We start from the raw sequence: 20,811 nt of genomic DNA on the forward strand, positions 1-20,811 counted from the left end.
GGGTAATTGGAGAGGGCCCCTGAGAGGTTTTGCCTGAGGAGCCACCCAGAAAGAAGACGTGCAAGTGGAAGCACATAGATTCCCAGGATGAGTCTGTCACATCAGACACCAACCTCAAAGAATCGGAGGGTCCCCCAAGTCATCCTCTGAGGATGTTTCTTTCTCTGACATCCTAGAGATTTTGAAACAAAGAGGTGACTGACTATCCAAAGCCCCCTACGAGAAGGAGTCGGTCTTCCTGAAAGCCTTTGGTGCTCAGCCCTTTGCCTCCTGGGTATCTCCACTCTTTGAGCTTCTGGATTTGGTTTGTCGAAGGGTGTGGGAAACCCCTGACTCTGTGGAACCAGTCGCCAGAAGACCTAATAAATTTTTGTCTGCTACTCCTAATAAGGAATTTCTGTCCAAGGGAGTCCCTGTGGATGCCATGGTGGTGGCAGCTGCCACACAGAAGGACTTAGCCGAGACTTCTTCCACCGTCCATCCCCCTAACAAGGAGTCTAAGACCATGGACCAGTATGGGAAGCGTACTTTTTCTTCAGCGACCTTTACCTTACAGTCACTGAATTACTTATCACACTTTACATGGCTCCAGAGAGATCTCCTCATGGAGCTTGGAGATACTCTCACGGGTAACATTTCTGAGGCGGTGACCCAGACGGTCAATGCTCAGATGTCTACCCTCAATTCCATTGCAAACTCCTCCATGAGGCTAATCTCCTATGCAGCCGAAGGAGCGAATAGGGCAGCAAGTTCAGGAGTTGCTCTTAGGAGGCAGGCCTGGATGCACCTTTATCATTTCTCGGAGGCTTTCAAGTCTTCATTCACCGAAGCCCCGTTTGATGGTTCCTCTTTGTTTGGAACCAAGGTGAAAGACACTCTCACCAGGTGTGAGCAGGAGGGAAAAACTCTGCCATAGGAGTCCGTTTTTCCCTTCCTTCTAGGCCTTATCCCAAGGTCCAGAGGGGTAGCAAAATGTGGTTCAAGAAATCACAGAGGTTTTTTCCTGGTGCACAAGGTGAGCCCCCCTCCAGAGGCAGGGGAGGGGGTGGTTATTCAGGGAGACGCTGCCCTAGGGGCAGAGGAGGCCCCCGCAACTCGGGAGACCGTGATTCCTTTCATGGTTCTCCCTACCGCCGCTCCTGATGGGAGGCCCGACTGTGCTTTTCTGGAGCCAGTCGGCAGTCGAATCTCATTATACCTCGAGGCCTGGCAAGACATCACCCAGGACCAATGGGTTCTACGAATAATTTCTGGAGGATATGTCATTCCCTTCTCGTCAAATCCCCCTCCAATCAAGAAAATCCCGGATGTTCCACCCAGTCAAAGGGATTATGCAGCTTCAGAAGTTTCAAAGCTGCTAGAAAAAGGAGCCATTCAACATGTCCCCTCAGACCAGATCTGATTAGGGACTTACTCCAGATTCTTTTTGGTGCCGAAAAGGACAGGTGACCTGAGACCCATACTGGATCTCAGTCAATTGAACACCCATGTGCAAAAGTCCAAGTTCCGAATAGTCACGTTGCAATCTATTCTCCCATTGTTGGGAAAAGAAGTGTGGATGTGCTCCATCGACCTCAAGGATACTTACTACCACATAAAGATAGACAGGGCATCCAGAAGTCATCTACGCTTCCAGCTGGGAGCCATTCATTTTCAGTTTCAAGTCCTGCCGTTTGGTTTCACCACAGCCCCCAGGGTGTTTACCAAATGCATAGCAGTGGTGACTGCTCACCTGAGACATCAGGGATTCCAAGTGTTTCCATATCTGGACGACTGGCTCCTTACTGCCACCACCAGGCATCTACTACTTCAGAACAGGGACACTACTATCAACCTATGTCAACAGTTGGGCATGACATTAAACTGGGAAAAATCTGCCTTGTTGCCCTCACAGTGTGTCACTTTTATAGGCGCAGAACTAGACACCATCCTCATGCGGGCATTTCTATCACAGGAAAGAATCAGCGTCCTATAACAAGTTCACACCTTGCTCCCTCTGAGAAGAGCGAAGGCAAGATGGGTCCTGCAACTGTTGGGGACAATGGCTGCTCAAAAAGTGGAGGGGGGGACCATTAGTTATATACAAAAGGGACAGACCTTTCAAGGATATTTTTGAGTGGACTAAGAATTATTACTATGGGGTCACGAGTAGAGTTAAAGGGGATTTTAGGTGCCAACATTGCAATTTTTGTCCTCACATATTGAGACTGCATGGATATTTTAATTGTGGTACTGCTAATGTGTATTTGGCTAAGTGCACAAAATACCCAATATTTTATGGTTGGGAGGGTGGCCTAATGGTTAAAGTGTTTGCCTTACAAACACAAGGTGTGGGGTTTGAGTCTCTCATGGGATAATTGTCTAGGCTTAAAATGGCTCGCAAGGGCAGTTAGCTTAGTATGAACCTATGAGTGACGCTTAGACCATTTAAAAATAGGATTTGAGAACATTTGTTGGATATCAAACATAAAAAACAAACTAATGCACTGGCCAGACATATACATCAGTATAATGACCATATTTTTAAGTTTTTCGTTATTCAATATTTGCCAAAGGATCCGCAGGGGAGATGTTTGGATGTCCACTTGGACATCTGTGAGTTGAGATGGCAACTCCAACTGGACGCAGCTAATTTTCCAGGAATCAATGAACCAATTTCTATTTCAAGTATACTGAAATTGAAGCCTATATTAGGTGAATTTTGACATTCAATATATATGGTTTTAATGATTATAATTTTTAATATTGTGTATGTGTATTGTCTTTATCACACACATTCTTTAGGATGCATTTGCTTATGTATTTGTTTTTAGCATCCAAATGGATTAGATTTCTTTAAGGTTTAATTAGGTATTAATTGATGGCTCATTATAAAAGGCTAGGTTTTAGGTTGAAAATGTATGTATTTTTCAAATTTGTTCTGAGGAAGTCTCTTATCTGTACAGGGAAGAAAGCGCTTAACTTTAGATTAAACATCAGTTTTTCTAGCTGTTCGTGTTCCTGGCTATACATTTCTTTTGTGTTTTTGAGTTACAATTTCGTTTGTTTTGGGGAGGCTGTAGGAAGCAACTGAGTGGGTAGGAGCTAGATCCTGGTCCCTCACTGTATATCTGCATTACCTCTGCCTTTTATTTTTCACCCCGTCTTAATTTTTAACTATCTCCTGTGCTTTTAAACATGCCTTAATGGGTCAAGACACCAGTATATATTACATTTTAGGAAGTAAATGAATAAACTAGGGGTCTGGGGGGGGGGGGGCTGCTAGATACCCAGAAGTCATAAGGTTCTACATGGCCTGAAGTGCATCTTAGTTAAATTTTTTGATCTAATGACTGCTTGAACAAAAATGTTGAGTAAGGAAAGACATTTTCCCAGTGTAATGTCCTCCCTGGTAAAGTCAGACAACAAAGGAGTCTCCTTCGAAATACTGTAACCCCAGCAAATCTTGTAACCATTACAAACTACTCCAAGGCATACAACCTCTTATTAAGTTATAATCTCTCAAAATTTCAAGTTTCTCCAAACTCAGATAATATAGGAACCTATGCAGAGTTATTCACAGAAGCTCTGTACAACCATGCCACTGACCACATAGAGGCTGCTGTGCCTTCCAGAATTAAGCCAAAAACCAACAAAAAACAAACCACCCTGGTGGAATGTAAAGTTAAACTGATTATGCAATAAAATGGAAAAAGTCAAGGTTAAAATTAGACAACCACCTAAAAAATAAAAACTCTCACACATCAAACTGAATAGAGAAATCCTACAAAGCAAATTCTGAGGTAAAGATAGAATCCTAGGTCAAGGACAGCCATAAGGCCTTCTTTGGCTATGTCCGAAACCTCAAAAGTAGCACACAGCAGTGTGCTGAACTGTTGGTAAATACAGCCACATTCACTTAACTGGGAGATATTGCAAAACTTCTGGCTGACAAATTCAGCTCCAACTTTAATCCCCCCCCACACCCACCCAACATCCTCCAAAAATACCCAACATAACCCCTCTAAACAATCAGTAGGGAGCAGGTCTTAGACATGCTCTCTAAGGCCAAGAATACAGCTTTATACAACAAAAAAGAACTTCCACCTGGAAAGCGGAGAACCACGTACCACCAATAAGTGCTGAGTTGTATGGCTACATGTTTGGAATAAATTCTGTTTTTTAAGAAGAGAGGTTGGTGCACTTATTGGTGGTACGTGGTTGTCCGCTTTCCAAGAATACAGCTTTGATGGGCTCCAATACTATGAACAGATATGTGTCTCAGTGGATGCCCATTCAAGTGAAGCAGATTCCATTCCTAACCAAACCTATTTAAATGTAACCTTGATCAATGGATAGGAAACTGGAACTTCACCCCAGGTCTGGTCCCCATGCCTGACAGACAGAGGCAAACAATAATGCCCAAACTTTTATACAGATCTAGGAAATAAAGCAAAATAAACAGAACCACCACAAAAAAAAAAAAAAAAAAAAAAAAAAAAATAGAAAATAGACACATTTTGAGAAATATTTATGAAGACCCTGTGGAACATAAAGATGTTGAATGGATAGAAAAATTGAAAGAAACAGTAAAGAGTTCAAATGTATAAGGTATGAAATGGGATGAAGTAATGGCTAGAGAAACTGAAACAAAATTAAGAAAAGCTCCTAAATGGAAAACCCCAAGACCAGATGTAGTACCTAACTTCTGTCTAAATACCTTTAAACAAAGATTTAGCTGAGTAAGATTTACTTACATGCACATAGCTAAAACACACTAGCCTGGTTAACAACAGGAAAAATGATACTTCTCCATAAGAGTGAACCTGTAAGCCATCCTAAAAACTATAGACCAATAACTTGCCTTTCAACAATGTACAAACTATATACTGGGATTGATGCAGACAGAGTTTATAGTTTAGAAAAAAACTGAATCATAGGAATAGAACAAAAGGTTAATGAAAGAAAGTCATTGAACAAGAAGTTATGTACTTACCATAACGTTCGATGTATGTAGTCCATCTCACCTCACATTCTTACCCATGGGTTCAGAGCCAAATGTCGGCTCCAACTTGGCCAAACCTTTTTAGCTTGAAGCCTTTCTATTGGCTGGGCTAAGATGGTATTCCATGCTGCACTGCTCTCTATCCCCAGATCTAATTTGCTGCAAACACCAGCACTCATTCTCCATGCATAACAACACCCAAGGAAAGGAAGAACAAACCAAGAATGAAGGGAGCTCTGAAACCAGACCTAACCTCCAGATCCTCCAGGAAGGGGGAAGGAGGGGGCTAAGGAAGAATGTGAAGCAAAATGGACTACATACATTGAACGTTATGGTGAGTGCATAACCTCTTGAGGTTATGCAGTCCAATCTCACCTACATTCTTACCCGTGGGACAGCGTCCCTAGCACCTAAATCCTGGGAGGCTCAGTGGAAAATACTCCTGAGCACTGTGGAACCAAAGGAAGACCTGCCCCTAGATACCACATCCAACTTGTAATGAGTAACAAAGGTGTGAGGAGATGCCGCAGCACAAATATCATCCATAGACAATCTGGCCTGAAAAGCTGTAGATGTAGATACAGACCGAGTAGAGTGAGCCTTCACCCTGAACGGTAAATCTTTACCCCCTGAGGAATAAATGAAAGAAATACAACTGGAAATCCACCTGGACAACATGACTTTGGAGACAGGAGACCCAATTCTGTTTTCCTAAAAGGAAACAAACAACTGATCAGATCAAACAACTGATCAGATTTTCTTTCGTTCTGTGAAAATAAAAACGTAATTGTCTGTGCACATCCAATTGATGAAATTTGAATTCTGCCTTGTTTGAGAATTGGGGAAAAAACACTGGCAATTTAATAGACTGGTTAAGGTTACTGACAGATGCCACTTTGGGAAGAAAAGAGGGGTTCGGTCTGACAGAAACATTGTCCTTATAAAAAATCAAATAAGGGGGTTTGATTGATAAAGCTTGAAGCTCCGAAACGCGTCTGGCTGATGTGATGGCTACTAAAAAGACAGTCTTCCAAGTTAAGAATTTTAAATTGCAAGTGGCTGCAGGCTCAAAGGGGGGTGAAATAAGACCCTGTAAAACAAAGTTTAAGCTCGGAGGATGAAGTAACAAAGTGCCCTTCAGGAAAGTCTTACAGAGTCGATGTGCCATCAGACTAGGCTCGTCTGCGGGTAGAAATTGCTGCCAATTGGACTTTAATGGTTGCGGCCGCTGAACAGTGGTTAAAGAGCATAGACAAGAACTCCAGTACAGATGAAATTGGAGCTGTGTAAGGGTCAATCTTTTTGGCATGCGCCCAGATTGAAAACCTCTTCCATTTGCTGTAATAAACCTTTCTGGTCGAGGGCTTATGAGAGGAAGATAAAATATGAACCACCTCCGGCGAAAACTGATGAAGCCTAACTAATGACGGAAGTGGAGTAGCCAGGCTGTCAACCGGAGGGTCCGAAGAGAGGGAGGGATGGAGCTGCCCTGACATGTGCATCAGTATGTCTGGTTGTGGGTCCAGAATCCAAGGAGCATCCATGAGATAGGGATGGAGAAAGGGGAACCAAATTTGACGAGGCCAGTGTGGGGCAATCAGAATCATTTTACTTTCCAAGGATTGCGCTTTCTGAATTACCTTTGACAGCAAGGGGACCGGAGGGAAGGCATATAGTAGACTGGAGAGACAATCGTGGATTAGAGCATCCCTGGGTGACTCCCCCTGAGGGGGAATCAGTGTGAAGTAGCTGCTGCATTTGGCATTGAGGGGGCTGGCAAAAAGGTCACATCAAGGCTGACCCCACCTGCGGAAGATCTGCTCCGCAACTTGACAGTTCAGTGACCACTCGTAAGGCATCAGAATAGCTCTGCTTAGCCTGTCTGCGATCACAATGGACTTCCCCAGAATGTGCGTTGCCACCAGAAAACGTTGGGAAGGCACTGACCACTGCCACACTCGCATGGCCTCTCTGCAAAGGGGGTAAGACTTGGTTCCTCCCTGCTTGTTCAGATACCACACCACTGACATATTGTTTGAGTGGATTGCAATAGTCCCGAGAGGAAGAAAACTCTGAAGTGCTTGCAATGCTAGTAGCACAGCTCTCATCCTCAGGACATTGATATGCAGATGCATCTCGTGCTCTTGCCACGTGCCTTGGACTGTCCTGCCTATATAATGCCCCCCCCACCCCATCTGGGAGGCATCCGTGGTCACAGTGGCAACCTGGGGTGCAGGAACGAAGGGCTTTCCCGCATTCAGGTTGTTGGTGCAAAGCCACCAACTGAGATCCTGTTTGCACCTGTCTGTGACAAGAATAGGGTGAGAAAGTGGAAGACGGAGAGACCACTGGGCAAAGAGTAGCCACTGAAGGAGCCTCATATGTAACCATGCCAGAGGGACTAACATAATCGTACTGCTAATGTGTATTTGGCTAAGTGCACAAAATGCCCAATATTTTATGTGGGAGCGACGCTTATACTGTTTAAAAATAGGATTTGAGAACATTTGTTGGATATCAAACATAAAAAACAAACTAATGCACTGGCCAGACATATACATCAGTATAATGACCATATTTTTAATTTTTTAGTTATTCAATATTTGCCAAAGGATCCGCAGGAGGGATGTTTGGATGTCCACTTGGACATCTGTGAGTTGAGATGGCAACTCCAACTGGACGCAGCTAATTTTCCAGGAATCAATGAACCAATTTCTATTTCAAGTATACTGAAATTGAAGCCTATATTAGGTGAATTTTGACATTCAATATATATGGTTTTAATGATTATAATTTTTAATATTGTGTATGTTTATTGTCTTTATCACACACATTCTTTAGGATGCATTTGTTTATGTATTTGTTTTTAGCATCCAAATGGATGAGATTTCTTTAAGGTTTAATTAGGTATTGATTGATGGCTCATTATAAAAGGCTAGGTTTTAGGTTGAAAATGTATGTATTTTTCAAATTTGTTCTGAGGAAGTCCCTTATCTGTACAGGGGAGAAAGCGCTTAACTTTGGATTAAACATCAGTTTTTCTAGCTGTTTGTGTTCCTGGCTATACATTTCTTTTGTGTTCCTATGCCCCCCCCCATATAATGTCACCAGCCGCATCTAGTTTGGACAGTGCCTACTCTGCAGGTGTGTAATCTCTTTTAATCAGGAAATGTGCTCACTAGTGGATGAGGGTGGGGTGCACTGGTGGGTTTGTGGTCTAGGCACATTTTATCACTTGGCATCACGGTTTGCTCAAGCAGAAGTTGCATGTGTCCCAATCATGGAACCTTCTGATAAAAATAGCCAAATTGAGAGAGGAAATATATTCTTCATTCACAGACCCAGTGAAGAGTGCCTTCATGTGGATAAGAGAGCCACAGAAAATCTACTGATGTTATGTAGTCCTATCTCACCGTAATTCTTGCTGGATGGGTTCGAAGCCGATATTCGGCTCCGACTCGGCTGATACTAAAGCTCAAGAACTTTTACTGGCCGGAGGCTAACCCCTATCCCATGGTGCCTCACGGCAGTTGCCCAAAGCTTCGAGGTTGTGTCTTATTGGCTAAGTAACAGTTTATTTACTAAATTTAGTCCTTTTTTTTTACTTTTACTATCCTTTTACACTCATTAATACTTTTATCTCTTGTGTGACTGTTAGAGAAGTTCTGACCCCTATTCTTCCCTTATAGGATTGTATGACCTATTTAAATTAGAGGGCCGTAGTGCCCATTTAAGTTAGAGGGCCTTTCCTCCCTGAGTGTGTGTCTTATAAAAAAAAAAAAAAAAAAAAAAAAGTTATATAACTTCTTTCTTCTTAATATCCTTTTGTCAGTAGTTAGTACTTAGTTATTGTTGTTGTTGCTTGTCTAGCTAGTCTATAGTTTTAGTCATTATGTCTAAAGAAAAGGATAGAGAGCATAAGGATCATTGCCCTTCAGGGTTTAAAAAGTGCGATAGATGCTCACAAAAAATGTCTTTGACAGACAGTCACACCAGTTGCGTGTACTGTTTGGGTGAAGCTCATTTGCAAGACCCCTGTACCTTTTGCCATGAGTTTAGCACCAGGGTCTTGAATGAGAGGAAATGAAAACTAATTGATAGGGGTCTTATAACCAGTTCCTTCCAGAATCAGCTGGAACTCGGTCAGGCAGCTCCTAAGTCTTCAAAACGAAAATCTTTGGCCCCAGCTTTGGAGCCATCGAAAAAGACCAAAGCGTCGGAGCCAAGGAGTTCTGGCTCCAATTCAGTTTCTTCCACATCGGTACAGTCGGTCTCCTCGGTGCTGAGGCAACCTTCGGTACCGAGAATTTTACCTAATATTGATGTTGTCACCCACTTTGAGATCTCCTATTTTGGAGAGGAGGAGATCTCGTTCTGTATCCACCAGATCCTCCAGGACACTCTCAGATGAGGGCATCGAGCGGGTGGTGAAGAGGTTGCTTTCAGATCCAGCTCTGGCAAAGACTGGCCCCTCTGGACCCAAAGGCTTTGGAGCCGACTGTGTTACCTGCCACTGTTCCTACTCCTACTGCTTTGCTCCTGGAGCATATTACTTCGGGTTCTTCAGTCTTGGATCCGTCAGTTCCAGGGATCCTCCCTGCTTCCTCGGAACTGATTACTCTATCTTCGGTGGCTCAGTCTGGAGCTGAGGGATATGGGAGCCGACACTCTCGATTCGACTCAGCTCGGCTCCCACTTCTGCTTCGGAGCCATTCCCCCTTGCTAGTAGCTGACCATCTGTCTCTTCGGAGTGGGGGGAAAGGCTTTCAAAGCTATAGAGAAGACTTTATCTTCTGCTAAGACCATACCTTTGGAACCTGTGTCCCACCAGCAGCAGGCAGCAACCTTTTCTCCCCTGCCACCCCCTCAGCGTAGGGAACCAGAGGCCCAAGCAGCCCCCATTGGAGGTGCCCCATCTTCAGAGACCTCCCCAGATTATCCACTGGAGAGCTCCCTCGGAAGAGACTGTGTAAGAGGAAGCATGTTGACTCACCTGAGTCTGTCAATTCTGACACTGATTTAGAGGAATCAGAAGGGTCCCCTAGATCCCCCTCTGAGGATGTCTCCTTTTCTGACATCCTAGAAATCTTAAGACAGAGGGGTGATTGGAAGACCTCTAACCCTACTGAGGATGAATCAGTGTATCTTGAGGCATTTGATTCCTGACCTTCCACCTCCTGGGTGACACCACCTTATGACCAACTCTTGGAGGTCATATCACGGAAAGCCTGGACCTTCCCAGACTCAGTGGAACCCATCCCGAGGAGGCCAAATAAATTTATAACAGCACCTGAGGATAAGACTTCCCTTAGCAAAGGAGTTCCCATTGATGCTATGGTGGTAGCAGCGGCTACCAAGAAGGAGTTATCCAAAACATTTTCTAATATCTATCCTCCTAGTCTAGGATGATGGATAGGTATGGGAAGCGTACCTTCTCTTCAGCGGCATTTGCGTTAAGATCACTGAATTACCTTACCCATTTTACTCATCTTCAAAGGGATCTCCTGAAGGAGTTAGGAGATACCCTCCAGGGTTCAGTAGCTCTAGGTTCCATGGATAAGGTTTCTGCGCAGCTCTCCACCCTTACATCGATAGCTAACTCCTCCATGAGGCTGATATCATATGCAGTAGATGGAGCAAGTAGGGCAGCTGCTGCAGGAATATCCCTCAGGAGACATTCTTGGATGCGTCTTTGTAATTTTACGGACTCCTTCAAGTTTTCCTTCACTAATGTCCCCTTTGATGGTTCATCTCTTTTTGGACCCCAGGTGAAAGAGAATTTGACCAGGTGCGAGCAGGAAGGGAAAACCTTATCTGCCATCAGAGTCCATTTCTCACTCCTGTCTAGACCCTATCCCAAGGGCAATACGGGAGGGAAAATGTGGTTCTGTAAATCCCAAAAAGGTTTCCCTCAGGCACAAGGTCAACCCTTCCCTAAAGGCAGACGGGGAGGATATAATGGAAGATGCCGCCCTTGCGGCAGAGGAGGTCCGCAACATCAAGGAGATAGAGAAACCTTCTCTGATCGTTCCTTCCATCACCCCTGAGGGGTTGCCCCACTGTCAGTCTTTTGAGGCAGTTGGGGGTTGTCTATCGCTGTACCCAAGTGCCTGGCTAAGCATTTCACAAGATCGTTGGGTACATACCATAATACCAGAAGTTATCTGATCCCCTTTGTTTCCGAACCCCCAACAAACCGGTCTCTACCAAATGTACCACCCATTCAACTAGACCGTGCAACATCAGAGGTCATCTCATTGCTGCAAAAGAGTCATCCAAGAAGTCCTCACAGAGCAAATAGGATCCAGAACTTCCTCTTAATTCTTTTTAGTTCCGAAAAAGACAGGGGACTGGAGATCAATTCTAGATTTCAGCAGGCTCAACAAGTCCGTAAAGAAGTCAAAACTCCGAATGATTACTGTGCAGTTGACATTTCCCTTTATCGGGAAAGACAGTAAGATGTGATTAATAGATCTCCAGGACACATACTACCACATCAAAATGGACAGGCGCTCCAGGAGACATGCTTCTGTCTGGGAGCCAGTCATTTTCAGTTCAGAACACTGCCCTTTGGTCTCACTACAGCCCCCAGAGTGTTCACCAAATGCATGGCAGTGGTAATGGCTCACCTGAGACATCAAGGATTTCAGGTGTTTCTGTACCTAGACGACTGGCTTCTCACTGCTACCACCAAGCATCAACTCATCAGAACCAGGGATGAGAGGCTATCCTTGTGCGCCAGTCTAGGCATCACAATCAATCTCAAAAAGTCAGCCTTATCTCCTTCGCAGCACATTGTATTCTTAGGCTCAGAAATAGATACAACCACCATGTCAGCAAGACTAACACCAGAAAGAGTAGACTCTCTACGCAATCAAGTCAGATCCTTGCTAAACAAGCAGAAAGTTCAGGCCAGGGTAGTCCTTCAAGTCCTAGGGACTATGGCTTCCTCCATCCTATTAGTTCCTGTAGCCCGTCTGCACATGAGGATACTTCAGTGGCTGTCATTTGCCCAATGGTCAATGCAAGACCTTCCATTGTCTCATCAGATTTTTATAACACACACCTGCAAGAAGGATCTGACATGGTGGTTGCACACAGAACAACTTCTCATAGGTCGCCCTCTTGTTCCTCCCCAAGAGAAAGCAGTTTTGACCACGGAGCCTTCCCAGATGGGGGGGGGCATTATCTGGGAATGACAGTCCAAGGTACTTGACAGAACCATGAGAACCACTTGTACATCAATGTTCTGTAAATGAGAGCGGTGGCTGTATGCGTTGCAAGCACTTCACAGTTCCCTTCCCACTGGGACAATTGTGATCCAGTCAGACAAACATGTCTGTCGTGTGGTACATAAGCAAGGGAGAACCAAATCTTATCCGCTTTGCCGAGAGGCCTTAATAGTTTGGAAATGGGCGATGGACACACAACGTTTTCTGGTAGCAATGCATATCCTGGGGAAATCCAACGTAATAGCAGACAAACTCAGCTGAGCAATTCTGATGCCTTACAAGTGGTCCCTGAATCCAGAAGTTGCGAAAGAAATCTTTCACAGATGGGGCCAGCCTCACTGCGACCTATTCGCCACTCACCTGAACACCAAATGCAGCAGCTACTTTGCCCTCATTTCCCATCCGGGGATGCTGTAGTCCACGATTGGCCCCCGGGACTTCTTTATGCCTTTCCACCTTTTCCTCTCATCCCAAAGGTACTAAAGAAAACAAAACAGTTGAGGAGTTCTCTCATCCTCATTGCTCCTTACTGGCCTCGATAAGTATGGTTTCCCTTCCTGTGGCCCTACCCTTTGGAGGAACCATGGATTCTGGACCCATCTTCAGACCTCCTGATTCATCAATCGGGGCAGTTCCATCCCACCATCCACACCCTCAAATTGACAGCATGGCTGCTGCAGTTCAACGAATAGCCAGGTGTATTCCCCTATCTCCCTCTGTCAAACACATTCTGGTCCTCATCCCATAAACCTTCCAATCAGGAACTATACTCCAGCAAATGGGAAAGGTTTTCTGTTTGGGCTACAAACCAAGGCTTAGATCCATATATGGCTCCTATAGAATCTATTCTAGCCTTCCTAGCATCAATTTTTCATGAAGGAGCTGCAGCCACTACAGTCAGAGTTCAGTTAGCTGCCATTTCCAATTTCGATTTTGGCTTCATGGGAAATCCAGTCATGTCACATTCCTTATGGAAAACCTTCTTGAAAGGATTTCTCCTTCTTAGGCCTCCAGTCAAACAGCCATTAGAACCCTGGGACTTAAACTTAGTCCTCTCATCTTTAATGTCTGCACCCTTTGAGCTCTCCTCTTATCAGATCTGAAATTGTTGTCTTGGAAAACACTATTCTTAGTAGTCATAACATCTGCTAGGAGAGTCTCAGAACTGCAAGCTCTTACTGTTCAACCTCCTTACTTTATTTTTCACAAGGATAGTCTCTCACTCAGGACAAAACCCTTCCTTTCTTCCCAAGGTATGCTCAGAGCACAATCTGAACACTACTATTGAGCTACCAGTGTTTTTTCCGAACCACTCTAATAAATCTGAGTACAGACTACATCAGTTAGACGTTCACAGAATTCTCAGATTTTATTTACACAGGGCTAAAGAATTCAGAAAATCAGATCAATTATTTGATGTTCTTCATCTCACATTGCTGCAGTCCTAACACTTGGGTAGTCCGCTGTCCCTCGATCGGCCCGAATATCAGAGTATAAGACTGACGTCGGTCAAGGCGCATTTGACTGACATCAGAACATCAGGGTACAAATGCGCATGACCGACGTCATATCCTCAGTCTTTTTTGCCGCATGGTCCGATGCAGAAGCAGTGTTGCAAGTGCCGTTCGGCGTTCTGAAATATTTCGAATTCGGAGTTTCAGACCGAAGTCAGAGTTGGTTAAGTACCCCGTTGGGGAATATTTTGGTTTTTTCTTGCCTCAGTGGTTTACCGGATGTCAGAAAAAGTAAATAACTGTATTTCTTGTGGGAAACAGATACCGCATAGGGATTACCACAATTTGTGTATACCTTGCTTGGGACCTGAGCACGACGTTGTTGGGTGTCGCTTTTGTGCTAGGTTCAATAAACGCACTATAAAGCGAAGGTTGGATTGTGCCAGGTTGGTCTTTGGGAAGCGGTGCAATTACAATATGCCGTCGGATGCTCCGGCGGCTTCCTCAAAGAAGCGCAAGGACAAGGCAGTTAAACCTAGGTTAGAGGAGTCATCCGAACCGGACGCCGGTTCTTTAGAGATGTCAGTGGAACCGGTGGTTCCGACGGAGGCCTCTCAGGAGCCCCAGGGGGAAACTTTGTTTTTACAGGATGTGGCCTCCCAGGAGGCAGGTCAGGCTGTAGGGGCTTCTCAGATAACTGTACTCCCCTCCCTTCCCAAGGTGTCTAGGCCCTCTCTTTCTGCTTCCAAGGCTTCTCCTAGAGGCAGGTCTAGTTTTGCTTCTGTGGGTGTCCCTCCTAGTTCTTCAGGTTCTGTGCCCAAGAAGCACATGCTTAAAATGGCAGAAGATTTAATTACTTTAATTAGAGGCTCTATGCCCCCTCCTGATAAGAGGCCTAGGATGGAGCCTGTGTTGGGGGATTATGAGCAGGCTTCGGATGTGTCTGAGTCTTCGGCTGAAGACTTGCAGGAGTATTCTCATTATTCTGATTCTGATGTGGATGATTCTACTCCTTCTGCTTCTCCTCCTGAGGATTTTTCTTTTTCAGAGACCCTTCACTCCATGAGAGAGCATTTTAAATGGGAAGGTCAGGATTTCTCTGATTCCAGGAAAAGGCTTAGGGAATTTTTGTTTTTACCCCAGCATAGGCCTTTAGCTATACCTCCTGTTCTGAATGTGGTGGAAGATGTGTTTGCAGAGGCTTCTCTTACTCCTGATTCTTTGCCTCCTGCTCCTGTTAAACCGGATAGGTATTACAGGGTGCCTAAAGCTCATAAGTATCTTTTTAAGAGTCCTAGGGCAGACCCAGAAACTGTTAGCCAGGGGCCTAAGGGTGTTAAGGCTTCTGTTGTCAAGAATCCGGTTCCGGCAGATAAAGAGGCCAGGGCCTTGGATAGATGGGGAAAGAAAGTTTATACTTCTTCCACTCTAGCCATGAGAGCTTTGAATTGCCAGTTTCACATGTTGAAATACCAAAATTATCTCCTTTCACAGTTGAAATCTAAGGTTGATGCTTTGGCGGAAGGTATTGATTGTAAAGAGTTACAAGATTTAGTGCATGTTTCTGAACAGGTGGGTAAGCATTCTTTGCAATGTGGTTTTGATGCTGTACAGGCCTCATCTAGGGTGGCTGCTACTGGGTCAGTTCTTCGCAGGCATGCCTGGCTGAGGGATCAAAATTTATCTGACCATGTTAAAACTAGGATTTTGGATGCCCTTTGCAATCTGATGTCTTGTTTGGTTCTCCTGTTGAGGCAGTTTTAAAGAAAATGGAAGACAAGGCTAAGTCTATGCACACTGTTAAAGATTTTTTGCAGGTTCAGCCTCCAAAGTTTAGTAGAAATTGGCCTACTAAAGGGTGGACGTATCCTTCTTATGATTCCCAGTCTAGGGGTAGATCTAGACGTGGCAGGGGCAGAGGTCAGGGCTCTTTCAGGCCTAGAACAGGGAGTTCTCCTGCACAGTCTTCGGGTGAGGGCAGGGGTCAGTCCTTTCGTAAACAGACCCAATGACCTACCTTTTCAGCTGCCAGAACCTTCTCACCTGGCAGCACCTTTGGGAGGAAGATTGGCACTTTTCAAAGAAAATTGGAGTTTGATCACCCAAGACAGATGGGTACTGGATATCATACATCACGGTTACAGGTTTTATTTCCATACCTTGCCTCCTTTCAAAGGCATGCCAGACATTCCTCCTCAACAAAGAATAGAGGCTCACAAGCAAATTTCTCTGTTACTCCAAATAGGGGCCATACAGCCAGTTCCTGTGCCAGAAAGGGGCCTAGGATTTTATTCTCGCCTGTTCCTAGTACCAAAGAAAGGGAACACGTGGAGACCAATTTTGGATTTGTCTATCCTCAACACTTATCTGGACATTCCCAAGTTCAAAATGTTGACATTGCAGCAGCTTTTACCTCTGCTGGGCAAAGATCATTGGATGGTGACTTTGGATCTCAAGGAAGCTTACCTTCATGTTCCTATCAGACTAAGTTGCAGGAAATATCTGCGTTTTCGAGCTGGGACTTCTCACTATCAGTTCTCTGCATTGCCCTTTGGCTTATCTACTGCACCCAGAGTGTTCACGAAAGTTCTGGCTCCAGTGATTGCTTTCTTCAGGCTAAAAGGAATACAGATCTATCCTTATTTGGACGACTGCCTGATTCTGGCTCAAGGAAGGGAAGAGCTTCTTCTTCATTTGGAATATGTGATAGCAGTGCTAAGATGCCTGGGGTATTCTGTGAACGAAATAAAGTCCAGTCTAGTACCCTCTCAGGACATGTGCTTTCTGGGTGTGAGACTGAATACAGCATCCCAGATGGCCTTTTTAACCCCGGACAAACAAAAGAGTCTATTCCTTTACTTCCATCAACTATCTCATCAGTCCGGGCTGACTGCAAGGACAGTCCTTCAAGCCTTAGGGTTCATGGCATCTTGTATTCTGGTGCTTCCCAATACCAAACTGCATATGAGGAAGCTACAATGGTATCTCAAAAATGTATGGACACAGCACTGCCAGGATCTGGACACTGTCATTCAATTAATACCTTGCATTCAAAAGGAATTTTGGTGGTGGGCTCAGGAATGTCACCTAAACAAGGGACTCTCTGTGACCCGGCCAGAGGCGAGTCAGATTTTAACGACAGATGCCTCAGACAAAGCTTGGGGAGCTCATCTAAATGGAAAGTGGATATAAGACAAGTGGCCTGCCAGACTACAACATCTACATATCAACATGAAGGAGATGTTAGCAGTCCAGTTTGCTAATAGCTTTCAAGGATTTACTTCTTCCAGGGCAGGTGTTGATTCTAACAGACAACACAACTGTCATGTGGTACATCAACAAGCAAGGGGGAACACATTCTTATCCTCTATGCAGGCAAGCAATGATTTTGTGGGAGACTGCTCTCAGTTTACAACTAAATCTTCAGGCAAGGTTTCTGCCGAGCACAGAACTCCTTAGCAGATGTGTTAAGCAGACAAATCATGGATCCCCACGAGTGGAAACTGGATCTTCATGTATTTCAGAAATTGACAGTGTCCTGGGGAACTCCAGACATAGATCTGTTCGCTTCTCCACTAAACCACCAGCTGCCAAAGTTTTGCACAAAGCGGTTTCATCCCACAGCTTGGAAAGTGGATGCTCTTTCTTTCAGTTGGAAAAATCTTCATGTGTATGCCTTTCCACCTCTGCCTCTCCTCCCAAGGGTACTTCTGAAGGTCAGACAGGACAAGCCAAGGATGATTTTGATAGCTCCAGATTGGCCTCGACAGCACTGGTACCCATTACTGAGAAGTCTAGTACGGGAGCCTCCATGGCCTTTGCCTTTGATTCCACATCTGTTGTCCCAGGAGGACAGTCATTTGCTCAATGTCAAACTTCACTCTCTTCACCTAACAGCATGGCATATTCTGTTTTGAACCAGAGAGGGTCTCAACTTCCACAACAAGTTTTGAATGTGATTTTGGAAGCTAGAAGGCCTAGTACAAGGAAAGTGTACGCAGATAAATGGAAGAGATTTTTATTTTGGAGTGCAGCTTTGGAGTGCAGATTTGGATGTTTCTGAGCCTGATTTAAGTGTGGCTCTTCAATATCTTACTGAGTTATTGGACAAAGGTTTGTCCTTCTCTTCTATTAAGATTCATGCTGCAGCAATTTCAGCTCACTACGATTGTGACCCACCATTGTTTTCTCATCATTTGTTCAAGCAATTTCTTAGAGGGGCAAAGAATATAAGACCCCCACGAAGGGCTCCTACTCCTGCTTGGGATCTCAATTTTGTGTTGGAGAAACTCACTCTACAACCTTTTGAGCCTGCAGCTACTGCTGAGTTGAAATATTTGTCATGGAAGACTGCTTTTTTGTTGGCCATTACCTCTGCAAGAAGGGTTTCTGAATTGCAGGCCCTTATGGCAGTTGAGCCTTTCTTAATTTTCCATAAGGATAGGGTATCTTTACGTACTAATCCTTCCTTTATGCCTAAAGTGGTTTCTAGTGTGGCTTTAAACCAAACTATTCATTTGCCTACTTTTTATGCAAATCCCCAAACTAAAGGGGAAAAGATTTTGCACACTTTAGATGTACACAGGCAGTTGCGATATTATTTGGACAGAACTAAAGGGTTCAGACAATCTCAGCAGTTATTAGTTTCTTTTGCTTTGTGCTCTCAGGGCAAGCCCGTGTCAAAACAAACTATTTCTAAGTGGATTGGATTTTGCATTGCTTTCTGTTATTCCCATCATGGCAAAGAGATTCCAGCTGGGATTAGGCCTCATTCCACTAGGGCTACTGCCACTTCAACAGCTTTTTTGAGGGGGGTGGCTACTAAGGATATTTTGGAGGCAGCCACTTGGAGTTCAGTGCATACCTTCTCTAGGCATTACCACCTTCCACTGTACTCTAAATCCAGGGCTGGGTTTGCCACTGCTGTCTTGCAGGGCATTTTGGCAGCTCCTGCTTCTTTGTAGTTTAGCCATCCTCCCTTTCCTCTGCTTTGGGATTCTACCCAAGTGTTAGGACTGCAGCAATGTGAGATGAAGAACATAGTACAGTTTTGTACCTACCATAAATGTAGATGTTCAAGATCCACATTGCTGCAGTCCAATTTACCTCCCTCCTTCCCCTCTGTAGTTTGAGGTGGTTGTGGGGTTGGGTTATCCATCTGAGGTATATTGCATATTGTATATATTGTGTATATTGTACATACTTTTGGTGTTAGGCTGGTTGGTTGTTTAGTTGTTGTCTATGGGTTTTGACCTTTCTTTTTAGGGTCTTCTGACATCTGGGGCAAGAAAAGACTGAGGATATGACGTCGGTCATGCGCATTTGTACCCTGACGTTCTGATGTCAGTCAAATGCGCCTTGACCGACGTCAGCCTTATACTCTGATATTCGGGCCGATCGAGGGACAGCGGACTACCCAAGTGTTAGGACTGCAGCAATGTGGATCTTCGAACATCTACATTTATGGTAGGTACAAAACTGTACTTTTCCTTTTCTGACAAGAATAAGGGCTTGCCTTTTTCCAAGGTTACTCTTTCAAAATGGCTTTCGGATTGCATTTTCTTTGCTTATCAAACTGCTGGCACACAATTACCTAACAAAGTCAAAGGCCATTCTACTAGAGTAGTATTTACTTCATGTGCCTTTAGATCTAGGCTCTCAATTGATACCATTTGCGTAGTAGCTACTTGGGCAAGACCACTTACTTTTGTCACTCATTACAAATTGGATTTTTGCCTCCCGGGACAGGTCATCCTTTGGGTCCACTGTGCTGAAGAGTCTTTTCGCTTGAGCCACCCGGGATAAAAGTGCTAGAGATGCTGTCCCATCCAGCAATTATTACGGTGAGATAGGACTACATAACATAAAGAAGTTATGTACTTACCATAACGTTCCATGTTTGTAGTCCATCTCGTCTACATTCTTGTGTCCCTCCTCCTACCCCCTTCCTGTTTCTGGAGGATCTGTTGGACTCTACTGGTGCTGGCTGACCTGGTTTTTAGTTGTTGTCCACCTGGCACGGATTATATTACAAAATGTTTTGTCTGTATGTATACAGTTCTGATATTTCATACCGGTTAGGTACTTATTGCTTTCTGGCAAACAAGATCTGAGGAATTGCCGTGAGGCACCATGGGATACGGGTAAGCCTTGAGCCAGTAAAATCTCTTGAGCTTTAGTATCGGCCGAGTCAGAGCTGAATATCGGCTCCAAACCCATCCAGCAAGAATGTAGGTGAGATGGACTACAAACACGGAACGTTATGGTAAGTACATAACTTCTTTTTTTCACTTATAAGTGTGCTAAGATACTTATAGGTGAGCAGGGCATAGAATTTAGTGTGTGTTTTAGTTTAGAGACTTATTTTTCTGGTCCTTGCTTCACAATGCTTCTTGATGTGTTATATCATACCTTACACGGTTCTTTTCAAGACTTGCTAAGTGTATTTTGGGCACCAGATGCATTGTATACATTTGATCTGTTCAGCAAACACTGGAGTTGTGTATTAACCATGGATAACCAAAACTTTTGTCTGACAGCACTGTTTCTGTTTAGAATCTTTCGTCATACAGCACTGTTTCTGTTTAGAATCTTTTGTCATACAGCACTGCTGTAAAAGTGCTTACTGTAAACACTGTAATAAATTCCTTATTAGTTATTTTTCTTTCTTTATTTTTTTTAGCATGGTACAGCACGTGACTCCAAAACTGAAGCTCATCTCTGCCCCAAAAGCAACTCTGATCGTAGAGCTTGCTAGGTAAGCTGAAAAAAAAATTAAATCTGATAGTGGTCCATACCAGTGTTATCTGCTTTCACTGACTCCGTAATTAAATCTGATAGTGGTCCATGCCAGGGTTATCTGCTTACACTGACTTATTAACTAAATCTGATAGTGGTCCATGCCAGTGTTATCTACGTACACTGACTCATTAACTAAATCTGATAGTGGTCCGTGCCAGTGTTATCTGCTTACACTGACACACTAACTAAATCTGATAGTGGTCCATGCCAATGTTATCTCCTTACACTGACTCATTAACTAAATCTGATAGAGGTCCCTGCCCGTGTTATCTGCTTACACTGACTTATTAACTAAATCTGACAGTGGTCCCTGCCAGTGTTATCTGCTTACACTGACTTA

General features: G+C 44.2%; 1 protein-coding gene across 1 annotated transcript in view; it reads left to right on the forward strand.

Moving 5' to 3' along the window:
* The window catches only part of DNAAF3 (dynein axonemal assembly factor 3), a 1,314,828-nt gene extending 1,294,397 nt beyond the window's left edge, over positions 1-20,431 (forward strand). Inside the window, exon 12 of the mRNA XM_044059250.1 lies at positions 20,353-20,431. Coding sequence (XP_043915185.1) covers positions 20,353-20,431 — 79 coding nt within the window. The remainder of the gene's footprint in view (positions 1-20,352) is intronic.
* The last annotated feature ends 380 nt before the right edge of the window (positions 20,432-20,811 follow it).

Source organism: Protopterus annectens, chromosome 17.part0, assembly GCF_019279795.1.
Source record: "Protopterus annectens isolate FY-2018-M chromosome 17.part0, PAN1.0, whole genome shotgun sequence".
NCBI lineage: Eukaryota > Metazoa > Chordata > Ceratodontiformes > Protopteridae > Protopterus > Protopterus annectens.